At 38.7% G+C, this 13,421-nt stretch overlaps 1 protein-coding gene across 1 annotated transcript in view; it reads right to left on the reverse strand.

Annotated features, from left to right (window-relative positions):
* Positions 1-13,220, reverse strand: part of ago2 (argonaute RISC catalytic component 2) — a gene marked incomplete in the record, with an annotated part of 19,313 nt that extends 6,093 nt beyond the window's left edge. Inside the window, 19 exon segments of the mRNA XM_024296292.2 lie at positions 1-844; positions 938-1,137; positions 2,683-2,784; positions 2,982-3,116; positions 3,184-3,378; positions 3,634-3,724; positions 3,822-3,981; positions 4,144-4,328; positions 6,766-6,899; positions 6,989-7,111; positions 7,592-7,711; positions 7,797-7,944; positions 8,161-8,248; positions 8,996-9,130; positions 9,236-9,372; positions 9,727-9,908; positions 9,988-10,108; positions 10,192-10,372; positions 12,691-13,220. Of these exon segments, the coding sequence (XP_024152060.1) occupies positions 736-844; positions 938-1,137; positions 2,683-2,784; positions 2,982-3,116; positions 3,184-3,378; positions 3,634-3,724; positions 3,822-3,981; positions 4,144-4,328; positions 6,766-6,899; positions 6,989-7,111; positions 7,592-7,711; positions 7,797-7,944; positions 8,161-8,248; positions 8,996-9,130; positions 9,236-9,372; positions 9,727-9,908; positions 9,988-10,108; positions 10,192-10,372; positions 12,691-12,709 (2,565 nt within the window).
* Positions 13,221-13,421: the final 201 nt, after the last annotated feature.

Consider the following 13,421-nt stretch of genomic DNA (forward strand, 5'->3'; position numbering starts at 1 on the left):
ATAAGATTTCATCGCGTTTCCCTCGGTCAGTTATTTTACATCTCATCCACACGGCTCAAAATACCATAAAAAGGCGTCGCTGTTGGGAACCGGTCCCGGTAGAGTCACTGCAGCGACGTTTCAAAATTACTACAATGGGAATAAAACTGCTGCTCTGTCAGCCAACATCAAAAGGATTCTTTAGCCGTCATCGGGTTCGGCACTCAATGATCCACTGGTCCGAGCACTGAAAACTCAGCCAATCAATTCATAAAGTTTAACAGATGTGATAAAAGAATGATGCTCTTTGATTGGCACATTTCACCACATAATGCCCTACAAAGGAAAAGGGGGAAACCTTGAAGAGGTCTCATTGTACTAAGTACTTGTGTTCTAGCTGAAGTACCCATCTTGGTCAGTGCACTTTGATTTGATTGGCTGTCAGAGCTCTAAGCGGTACATGAACACCCTCATTTACTGATTTTTCTTTTCTCTCCAAGCACAAACAGCTTAGTGAACAAAATCAGGAGAATTGTGGTGAATATCAACACCCATCCGTTCAGTAACTACTTTAACATCCTTTCAAATGGTCTTTTTTGGCGGCTAATAAAAGAACAGAGCGATTCTAAACGTGTGAGCTTCCAGCTCGGTTTTGGTCAAACGAACTGACGGGTCTGGAGGGTGAGGGAATCTGAAACTGAACACGACGGCAAAGGGAAGCGTGTTTCAGCACTCACAAACCCAGGCTGTGTGCTCTTAGGCAAAGTACATGGTGCGCAGCGTGTCCTGGTGGATCTGAACGGCCTTTGCCAGAGCCTGGTGGTCGCGTCCGTTGCTCTGGCCTGACGTATGGCTGCCCTCAGCGCTGAGAATAAAACACATTCACATAAACTCAATAAGCTGTGTGCAGAGATGCATCTGACAATGAGGTTCTGTTTTTAAACATTTAAATGTGTACCTGTCATGCTCTTTGTCCACCAAATGGTAGCGAGCTCGGAAAGCCACCAAATGGGCGTAGTAGGCTGGTGCTGGGATGGAAACCGAGCGAGTGCAGCGCACGTAGGTGTGGCAGAGCTGATAAGTGAGGACCTGCAGTTCATCTGATGAGAAGTGGTTGTCGTCCCAAAGCACATGGTAGTGAGACGGCCTACTGGTTCCCTGTAGACGAGACGTTAACCAAGACATTCTATTGAAGCGATACGGAAACTGAGGGTGTATTCAGACTGGTAAAATCATTTCTTATAGTCCGAGACCGCTTAAAGCGTTTCAGAGAGTCCTGAATCTTACAATTGGTCTGTATTCAGACTGCTAACACAACAAACCTTCTGTCACTCAGGGAAAGTCCACAACAATGAACATATGAGATTACAAAAAGTAAGAGATAATTAACGCGGTGGTAACGGGATGTAACAAGTATCTAAGTACTCAGAGTCTCGCGATCTGCTCCAAAATCCGAGAATGGATATTCAATATTCAAATCGCTGATTCATGATCTTTAAAAATATCGTAGAGTGTAGTAAAATATTATGTAATAAAACATTAATTGATCTGAAATGTAGAATAATGTTCGACTTTAAGTTGAACTAAAACATAGTTGAATGTGCAGCGCTGACGTCAACAGAAGTAAACGAATCTTCAAAATAAAAAGGCAGTGAAGCTTCCTGTTTTCAAAGTAAAACAAGTGGGAGCTTTTTTTAATAACTGACAATATACTTTGTTTCATATCGTGATCTATCGTTATTATGATATAAAATAATTTATATCGTGATATGACATTTTTTTCCATATCGCCCAGCACTAGTCTTAACCATCATTAGCTTTAAACTAACTAAAAATAAAGAGAATTAAGACGATAGTTTATTAAACTTTTAATGAATCGTGCAGCCTCTGTCCTTCGTTAGTTTCTGGCATTAAAACAAGATCATATCAAATGAGGTCGGCATCTGAAACAAAAATATATTTTTCAACAAAAGATAAAGTTTTGGTCTCACCAACTCAAATATAAAAAAAAGTGCATTTTTTGGTGAACGTTCACAACTGTATTTAACTTTGCTACACTTTGACTCTGTATAATGTAAAGTAACGACTAATCGACTATTAAATTAGTCGTCGACCATTTTAATAGTCGATAAGTCGACTAATCGTGGCAGCCTCATGTTTCACTGATTCAAGCTTCACATTTTGAACGTCTGTATCAACGGCAGGTTCAACACTGAGGAACAACAATGTGGCTTTTGGGATGTCGTCACAGCAGCGGTAGGCGCTTGCCACATAAAGCGACACAGAAAAGCATGCAAGAAGCATTTTTGGTGGTGTTAGAAAAAACGTTCTAGTTGGGCCATTTTTCTGTCTTTGATAAAATGGCAATCGTTGCTTTACATCAGTCCTGCTGCTTCATTTCTACTTTGTTTAGATCAAGTGACTACCGGCTGTTCTGGTTCAGTTATTCCTATCCCAGACCGCTTTGTATTCAGACTGAGGAAACTAAGAGTGAACCGGAGCAGAGTACGATTGGAAACAAACTGAGACCACCTCGAAAGATGGATCAGAGAGCGGTTCCTGCTCCCGGACTAGAGTTCGATTGGCTGTATTCAGACTGAAACTTTGTTCTGAACTCTGATTCACTTTAAGTGGACCAAATATCTGAATACACCCTGAAAGAACATTTGGTAAACCTTCAGCTGTTTTGTGTCGGACTCTGACCTGAATGCCAGCGTGACTGCAAAGGTAGAAGTCGAACTCTGATGGGTGAGTGATTTTGGTGTCCACTGTGGTCCCAGCAGGGATGTTGCCACTTTTCCCAACCTGCAAAACAATCAAAGAATACTCTGTTCAGCTGCAATCACTCAGACTAAACTGTTCCATTCCAGCATCCATAAATAACATGAGGAGTTTTTTTTGGAAACTTGATGAATTCAAAAACATGGCTCTTCATTGCAAAACGTTGTATTTGGGTAAATACTTCCACAATTCAATGAAAAAGACTCCTACATAACACTGACCCTCTCGTTTCTGTCCATGCAGAAGAGCCGTGTGTGGTGTCTCTTCTGCACAACCACAAAGGTAATACCAGGCTGGTAATCCTTCTCCAGTTTGATGCAAGCCTCTCGGATGGCCAGCAGCTCATGCTGAAGAACCTGAATGACCAAACAACAGATGAAGACTCAAACTCAAAGTTTATGGTGGATCGTTTAGCAGCATTACCTGGTTGAACTGGCCCTCAGAGATGCCATCTCGATAGTAGATGATCCGAGTTGGCTTGAAGCGCGTGGACTTGTAGAACTGGATGAGCAGCTCCCTCACCATGTTGGCCAGGTCTTGGATGATATCTTGGCGGTGCTGCTGCACTCGCACTGTGGCACAGTACCGACTGGGATGTGCATCCATGCTACCGACCACCTACAGAGGAGGAACATGAAGAAATGTACTGAGATTACTCATGGAACCAGAAATGTATGAGTTTTAGAGAAAAAGAAACCCTTGAAGTGTAATGAAGCTGATGTAAAACTACAGTTGGGAGCACACCACTCAACATCTTGCGGTTAAAAATCTTATTTTAGAAATCATCATTTATAATAAGGCAAAAGCTAATAATAGCAGTGACATTTACACAATCTTGCAAAGGAATAAAAGGTGAATTTGAATGTCACCCACAGCAGCAATGGAAGGTTTCTTTCCATCTCCAGCAGGGGGGTGAGTCACATCTGATCCCAGGAAAATCACAGGCTGCTGGAACACCATCGGCCTGGAAACCCATGAGGTAAAAAGTATGAAAATTAAACAGCATTAAGCCTCTCAGGTTTAAAAGGCAAAATACACAAGATCAAAAGATGTCACTTTACCTGCCCTGAGGGAGGAGGATGTTATTGACTCCGCCCAGCTTGACATTGATCTTCAAACAGAGATTGGAGAGAGTCTGGGGTGTGGTCTTCTGCACGTTTTTCACCTGCACACACTGAGTGGCCATTCCAAGTACCGTATCCCCGACACGCTTCACCTCAGCTGTGAAAAACACACCACCAGAGATGTAAGATCAATCACTTCATAAATACACACAACCTAGTAGTTATTTTAAATGGTAAAGTCTGAAGTCTGGCGACTTCTCTCACTTTATTTGAATGTTAAAACTGTGACTTTAAATTGAATGAATAGTTCATCTCTCACCATAGACGGGTGTCTTTCCAGGGAGGATGACCACCACCAGCTGAAGTCCCTGGTAGGTGTACTTGAGGTGTCTGAACATGGGCTCCACGCTGTCGGCTCCCTGGGCGTACTTGCAGAAGCAAGGCTGACCTTGGATGGGCATCCCTGCATCGCGAGAGATCTTCCTCAGCTGATCCGTGAAAGCTCTGAGGAATCAAAACAGGAAATGTTTCAATATTTAAAAGCTTCTGGACTCTGTAGGATTCAAATATACAGTAACAAATGAGGAACAAGAAAAAAAGCAAAACAAAAACTTGAATGTTTCAACCTAAAAAATACTATTCTCACATTGTTTTTAAATGATAAGGTTTTAACCCTTAATCAACTTGTTAACCTCTATAAATAGGACTTTAAATTTGGTAATAACCAAGAGACATGTTGGCCATTGACAATTTTTTGATCAAATAAACTTGTTTATTCCTTGAAAATATAGTCAAAAACCGTCAGTGTACTGCCCCCTACAGGTTGACTCGAAGTATTAGTTGAATTTCGTGATTGATCAAAGCGTGAGTTTCAGGAGTCCCACATCATGACCTGCAGCTCCAGTAATGATGACAGTCCTGCCCCCACAGCCCCAACCCTCTGACTGGATGTTCAAATTTTGGCTGTGGGTGGAGTCAGCCTCCAACTTCCCTGTTTGGTTACACTTTAAGTTTGAATGCATGGGCTAGATACGTCCCTTGATGCCAGAATTTATTTTCAGCTATGAAAAAAATAAATTCTCGTTTGATTTATGATAGATGTTAAATTAATGGAAATCTGGAGCTGAAGTGGCTTTATCCATATTTGCATCAATAGGCGTAGAGGATTTAAAGCAGGCATGTCAAACTCAGTTTGGCTCTGGGGCCGGATCCAGACTTTCTGTTCTCAGGTGGGCCGGATCAGTAAAAGAATGTCAACTCCAACTATTTAGCTTTGTTTTTCAGTACTATGCTTTATCATTCAGCCTAAATTTGTAGCCTACCCTACATATTATAATCACGGATGACAAGGGATCTGTTCTAAGCACAACACATTTATTCACAAACAATGGAGAAAAAAATGATTTTCATGTTTGGCATTGAATGTGTTAACAACTGGTTTATTTTAACAGTTGAGTGAATGCAGTTTTACACCTGAACCAACTCACCACGCTAAACAAACTCAAGTGGGAGCTATGAAAAAAAATGTTTTGCCTTAATTATCATACTGCTTTGAAATAATAATAAATAAAAATATATAATAATAAATAAAAATACAAAATAAAAGTTTTAGCAGTGCATGGGCAATAAGATTAGACTACATCAGCTCAAACTACTAGGCTGGGCCTACTGAAGCTGAGAATATACTGCAAAATATTAATTGTCTTTAATATGAAACCAGATTAATCTTATTTTTAATGATCTGTATTTATGAGTGCAAACAAATGTCATGTCATCACACTTTTTTCTCTCTCTCACTGCACTCCTGCAGTCTACGTGCTGCTGCTGGCTCCTGAAACTTGGCATCTTTTTGCCTTTACAAGTGCGTCGATATCAGGTGTCAAATCCTGAGTAGCAGCACATTTAACAATGTCATTCAAGTGTTCATTTGTTAACTTTGAGCGCTGCTTTGTTTTATTATTGTTCATCACAGAGAACACCTGTTCACAAAGATAAGTAGTCCCAAACATGGAGAGAACCTTTGCAGCCGTGGCTGTTAATTTGGGGTAACCTGGCACAAGATACTGATAAAACGTATCCAATCCCACGGACCCAAATTTATCCTTCATAGCGGAATCGCACTGCAAGTCAATAAGCTCGAGCTGAATGTCAGCTGGCACATCAGAAGGCTTCACTGTAAATGGCGAGCGAAAAAAGCCGAATTTGTTCTCAAGTTCACTGAAAACCTGAAACCTTCGCTCAAACTCTCACAGCAAATCTGTTATGTTGTCTTTATATTTATCCAAATCTGGACGATCCGGTGCCTTCGGACGCCTGGTACTAACTCGTGTCAGTGCCGCATGCTGGACGTGAGCTCTTTAACACATTTACTGCCCTCTAGTGGCCGGAGGGAGCATTTGGTTTGTATTTATTTTAAAAAAATCATAACTTTTGATAGAAATGAGCTAGTGACTCGCTTCTTTTTTTGACATACTCAGAAATTTATGACGGGCCGGATTAAATCATCCAATGGGCCGGGTCCGGCCCGCGGGCCGTATGTTTGACATGCCTGATTTAAAGGATCCTTCTTATCAGTGTTAGAATCAGGTATACAAATTCTACATGCAGTTACACTTCCACAAAGCTTCACAGACAGAGTCGACCTGATCTACAAGCAAAAACTGCAACTGAATGAACTTTTTTTTGACAGTCCAGATTTTCCTGAAACATTTCAGAAAAAAAAACTTCCAGTGCATTAAAAATTTGGCAGGATTTTTGCAATATTATTTTTAACACTTATGGGTGTAAGTTTTTCTCAGCATTATAAGTGTCAAAGCTTAAAGTGTAGCACAACTTCCTGACCACAAAAGCGCAAAACTCACATCAATTCAGTGGAACACAAACTACAATACATAAATGATTTTTTAAGATGCTGCAGATACAACATGAGAGTTCGACTTACTTAAGCAGGAGCTCAGTGCACTGTCTCTGAGGGGCAAAGCAGGCGATGGCCCACACCTTGATCTCAATGCCAGTGTGGAACTGCTTGTTCCTCATGTCCCACACCCCCTGAATCGGTGTGGCGATTGCCTTGTTCTGAAAATTTTAAAGCAGCATGATATTGATGTTCAGTGCTCAAAATTGAAGCTGTCCATTAAGGCAGACGAGCAGATCATCAAACGTACCCTGCCGCCGTACAGTATTGAAGGTGCTTGCAGGACGCGGCCGTTCACTTCGGTCATTTCATCTCTAACCATCACTCCAAACTCACGAACGTAGGGGTCAGTGTTAAAGTTGGCGCTTCTCATCTAGGAGAAAGAGAGTCAATGAGCATCTCGTTATATAGTTCATCAGGGCTACCATCAGCTGTAATTTATTTACAACTACTGTAAATTTATTGAAATATAATACTTTAAAAGACAGCATTCTTACAGAAGATTTCAAACTTTTTTAATTAATAACTCCTTTTTGTAACACTCAGATCTAATTGTATTAGATCCACTCTTGTTTGATTATTTTAGTCAAACAATTTTGAAGAGTCCATAATTTAACTTTAAATCAGAGAAGAAGAATCTGAGTTTTATTTCTGCCAAAATGCTGTTTTGTCATCTTGTCATAATTTCTACTGCAAAACTCCAAACAGGAAACATGAAAAACATTTAACACTTTTTTTTTTTAAGGTGCTAAAGTGGCCCAAAAGCTTTTCAAAAACTCTGTTTGCATCTTTGATATTTTCAGAATCATAGATTTATGCTGGATAGGTTTGTATTTCTGTTCCGACGGCTCACCAGTTTGCTGATCTCATCCTGACGGTCTGGTGCCGATCGGGCTGTGGCACGGATCATAGTGGAAGTCTGATTGTCTGTCAGCTTTTTGATGCAGCGCTGCCCTGCCACAATGTTACATACCTAAACAGAGAATAAGTGTTTAGTATTTTTAAATGTTCAATTGATTTTAGAAATTGAAGCAACAAAAAGCAAAGGTGGATCTTACCTCTAGCGGGAGGTAGGTGTGCTTTTGCTCTTGTCCCACCTGTAAACATGGAAGGTGGGGATATCGCAGGATGAGCTTGTATTTGTCTTTAAAGTACTGGGCTACTGTGCATTCGATTGTTTGGCCGTTCTCCTGTTGTAAGGGGAACCTGGTGAGAAGGAAGAGGAAATTTTTTTATTAAATCAGCACTAGAAAGTGTCTTTGCTGGATTCCATTTTTGACTCAAAAGTTCATCTTTCTGTTTTACTAGTACAAGTTTACATGTTCATCCTGTCCATCTATTATCCTACACACACAGTACTCTGCAGAACTAAACAGCTTAAATGTAACTGTTATAATTATGTAAAAAGGATAGAGTTTTTACGTTTGGTGGCTGGCTGGTCGTCTGGTAACGTTGCAAACTCTGTACTTCCTCTTCATCTGTCCACAGTGAGTTATCTCAACCTTGAGGCCTAAAATTGAGAAAAACATTCAATTAACACAACAGCTGATAAATGATTGAAATAGGGTTGGGTTGAAATTGATTAATCTGTTTGAATTGATTCAAGCTCAACAGATCAATAATCGATTCATGAAAATATAAATCGATTTAGCACATAAAACTAAAGTCTGCTAGCTTAATGCTAACGTTTAATGGAATTTCCCATAGGACGGCTAATGCTAACGCTCGACCTAAACATACATTGCTGACTAAATTAACATCTTTATAAACTCACAAACATGAAATTTTCAATCTCTTTTAAGGAAATGTTTTTAAAGAAACCAATTGTGGTCCAAAACATTGTTTTTTTTTGCTCATACATTCTTCTTCTTCTGGGATAAGGTGTAATAATGCTATAGAGTGAGCTCCACCTAGTGGCCAAACAGAAAGGTCCTCCAGGAGAAGCAGAACAATGTTTACAATGTTAAAGATCTGAACATTTTTGTTAGAACTTCTCCTTTAGAGAAATCATACAACAATCTCATTATTTCACTGATACATTATCAGATTAATAAAAATGTATTCAAAACATATAGTAGATTATGAATGTATTTCTAAACAAATGTCTCTAAAGTAAAATGATTTAGCTTTCTGTTAATTACGCTTTTTTTTTCTCAAAGTAAGATATAAAATAACAAGAAATAAGTTAATTATTTAATTTACAAATACCGGCTAGATTTGTTTTTATGTTATTGGATTATAACAGAAGCTTTCTTACCTTTAATTTCTTTTGTAAATTTTACTCGTTGAGAGTCTGTTAAAGGTTTCTGTTGTTCTTCAATGCTCTTAAAATCCAAAACTTCACACATGAACTCGATTACCGGCTGAGCTTTGTAGAAAGCTGTGGCTGAAACTGCAAATGAAAAAAAAAACAAAAAAAACAACCATACGGTGGTAAGATGCACAGAAACAACTTTATTATGCAGCTTTTGCCAAGGCGACATGATGCAGGAATTACCGTCGATGTTGAGCATCATTTTCCACAGGGAAGGCCGGACTGACTGATGGAAACCAAACCACACTTCTCTGCCGCCTCCCAGAGGGTTGGAGCAGGCTTCTGAAGGAGTAAAGAAAGACCGCCCAACGGGGGTGTACCTGAAAGACAACAGTTGATGCAGTTTTTAGATAAAATCTATGAAATGGTTTCTGTAGAATAAGATAAAAACATAATTTTCATCAGAGAGGGTCTTTAACACACACATTTTCTTTTTTAAAGTAATCAGATTTGATATATTCAGCTCACTTTCCAGAAGTTTATTTGTAGCAGAATGTTTAATCCTAATCAAGAAGCAATAATCTTAACTTCAAATAATTCCAAGCAAAGCACACCCCTGTGGTATTTGGCCAAACAAGCTGCGGCTGCGCGCTGCTTAAGCATCATTTGGCCACATAAGAGAGCTAGACCAAAACAGGAAATGGCGATCCTTACAACAACAATTAGAGACCCACCTCATGGAAGGCAAATGTCTCATGACCACATCCAAGGCTTGGATGGTCTCAAAGGGAACACTGGGAAGCCGCCCTGACAGTGCTTCGTGCAGAGCTTGCAGGCTGACACAGGACACCCATTTGATTGCCACCTTAAAAATGCGGTCTTTGCCTTCACCTGGAATCGTCACCTCCAGCTCCACCTGAATGGTTCATAGGAAATGTTAAAACATTCTTATAGTGAGAGAAATTATTCCAAAAATATGAATTATAGTGACAAACTTTTTCTCTGCCTATGGGCAAAGCCATGGCAGTGTAGAGGTTCTTTCGTCCGTCATACACCGGCTTTCTATCCCCAAAGATCTGAGTTTTAAAGTGCTGGACCATGTGCTCCACAATTTCTCTGCAGACAAATTAGCCGTGAAATTACACACAATTCTAATGAGTACAAGGAGAGGGAAAAAAAAAAGCAGATTTGGAACTCACCGGTTTACCCTCCTGGGGCATTTTTCAGGTTTGATGTCTATGTCGTAATGGTAGACCTCCAATTTTGGGATTTCCATCTCAAAGAAATTGGCCTGGAGCTTGATTGTCCTGCCCATAGTACCAAAGTCTGGCCGGGATGGCGGCTTGAACACATATTCTGGTACTGGGGAAGATGGGGGCTCTGGGGAAAAAAAAAAAGCAACAGTTCGAATAACGTTATTACTACACACAAAGTGAAAATGTGTTTTACTGCCCTGAGGTAAGTTTGTAAGAACCAGTTTGAAAGCCGGGACAAGCAACAGCTTGTATGTGCATGCATGTATACATTTTGTGACCATAACAAAACTCCAGAGGAAGTGTGAGCTTGACGTTGCATACCAAATCAAACGGGCCAACAACAGGTCAATCATAAACTTTAAAAGCTCTCATACACCCGACTTTAATATAGCTGTCAGGAATGATGGAGGAATATGTGAAAGTTTGTCCTTTTTCAGGGTACAGAGCCTTATTATTGAATGACTATACAGCTGAAGTGATGTCACAACACACTGAGCCTAAATGTCAAATAAAAGTATTATAAATACTCAAAAGAAACATAAAATTAATGTATTTCAGAACATTTTGGAATGAACACTGTCCTGTTTTTTGTTCATTCTACAAGTGTTCTCATGCCGATCAGTTATTTTACATGAAATAGCAAAACAAGAACCAAATCCTTTGAGATTTTTTGAATAAGGGGTATATATGCAGAGAATACTAATAATGTTCACAGTACAAATGTTCAAAACTCCATGTGAGGAGAAATTTACCTTTTTTAGAAACAGTACTTTAAAACAGAAAATCCAACTACAGCAAAAAAATAATGTGTTGCTGTAAAACTCAAAATAATTCACTTGGTTCATTTTAGGAGGTCTCACTTTCTTATCATTTTTACAGTACCACAGCCCATAATCAAGGGAGTCTTATCAACTTTCACACAGAAGGTATCAAACAAGCTGGCAATCTCACACAGCTGAAGACACCCAAACTCCTGTAAATAGACCTCCACTCCAGCATTTTTCTAAAACATTTTACCCTCTCAAGAACAAACTGTTCTCGATGAGCTTTCCTCCTAGTGTATTTGCTGTTTTACACAAAGAATAAAGAGATTTGGACCAAAATTTCCACCTGTAGAACAAGTAGTTTGACCTTAATGCAGACTTCTTAAAATATTATGCATCTCTGAAAGCCTGATATGAATATATTAGTTTGTTTTTCTTTCCAGACATTTAAATTAAGTAGATTAAGACTTTCTAAATAAAGAATGAAAGAAAAACAGACATTTGGCTTTGACAAAAAAAGGTTTGTTCAGTTTCAAAAATATTCAAGATGAGATCGGCATTCTTTTACTCATTTATTCTATCTGCAAACTTCCACAACTAAGTCCACATTTTATATCTAAGCTGAAGAAAAAAAATATAGAAGTTGTGTACAATTATGTAGCTTTGTTAAAGAAAATGTAAGAGTTGTCAAGCATTGTGGTCCATTTTGCCAATTTTCCCAGAAAGTGACAACAATGGTGACTGGAAATTGGTGTAAAGTTTAGTGACAAAAATGCACTGCTGTTCTTGGATATCTGATGTTAACAGTGGGCCTGGAAGCCAATTCAATAGATTAATTTTATGTTTACAAAAATTGATTTACATATGTGATTGTAGCACTAACAAAGTGTCATTTTAAAAGTTATGTCTATTTGGCAATAGTTGTAAACAATGCATAAAAAATGCTGCATATATGGTTCAATTCAAAATTAATCGGCGTCTTACATTTATTTGAATCATAAGTAGGCCTTTGAAAAAAATCAAAAATAAACTTTTAAATAGTAAAATGTAACATTTAAACAACAAAAACTGAAATATTTTGTTAAAAACTATGTTATCAAATAAAATTGAACTTGAAAAACAGAAGACTGAATGATTTCTGTTAGTTTAACCTTCGATATCAATGTTTTCGTTGGACAATCTGATTTAAGTGAATTTTATGGTAGAACATTATCATATTTAATTCGAGTTTTAGTGATAAAAGTATCGTGTCTTAAGATTGGTGAACAGATTACATGGCGTGGCCGCCCGTTATTTTAGTTGTACATACAACACCAGTCTTCCGGGGAGGCGGATGTATTATTTATTTGGTTTTTATCACTACAAACGTGTGCTATAAATGGTGTTTGTAACTTTTAAAATATTTACGATAGAATTAGCTGAATTGTTGAGTGGAAACGAAGCGCATTTCAAGCTAACTGAGCTAGCTGCTGTAAACTAGCTAAGCTAGCTGTTAAGCTAGCGAGCATTCTTTGACACAATATTTGTCGACTTTTTAAAACAATATTTCAAATAAATCAAACCTAAAATGTCTTTCGCTGGCTGTTTGTTGCATATGTGTTAAAGCAATGAAAATAATGTGTCTGCTTTTGTAATTTTTATAAGCCGCATCTTTTAGCCGATGCTAACGGTAGCTTACCTCCTCCAGCAGGATACATTTTGTCGACTTTCTGAGGCGTTTGTTGTGGACGTGCAGATGCTCCACTTTACAAAGGCAGAACTCTGGTCAAACTCATGCGTAGATAACGAGTATTTATACACCCAGTAAAAAATGAGAAGACTAAGGTCAAAAATAAAGCTTTTTAGTCAGCCAAGTGGTAAATATTTGGAGTCTCTCATCCTCGGCAGGACCCCATCCCCCTACCACACAAAACGGGAGCAGCAGAGAGAAAACACGGCGTGGAAATCTCAAACGCGGAGCAAGAGAACTCCCTACCATGTACTTCCGCCTTATGCTCTCCCCGCATTGGACAGCCCAAACACACCAGACAATTTCCTCTTGCACCAAAAAACGCACAATTAACCCTAATCCCCCTTTATGTCACAGTTTAAATTGTGTTTTTAAAAACTGTTTGAAGTATTTTTTGAATGTTTTACATTTATTAAAAACACGCAAAAAGAAAAATTGTAAACGTGACCATTTTCTTCCAGTGTTTGGACCAAGTAAACTCTTTTCCTGTTTTTTATTATGTGTTTGTTGATTTGTTTTGGACTGAAAATACTGCGGCTAGTGTTTCAGTACTTACTGTAAGTTTGCAGAAGATTATTTGATACGTATTAGCAAAACTAAAATTAAAACGTCATGTTTGTCACAGACATGTATGGAAAGAAATGCTCTTTATTTGATTATAAATTTAATACGTTAAAGTA

The sequence above is a fragment of the Oryzias melastigma genome, linkage group LG11 (genome assembly GCF_002922805.2).
Source record: "Oryzias melastigma strain HK-1 linkage group LG11, ASM292280v2, whole genome shotgun sequence".
Classification (NCBI taxonomy): Eukaryota; Metazoa; Chordata; class Actinopteri; order Beloniformes; family Adrianichthyidae; genus Oryzias; species Oryzias melastigma.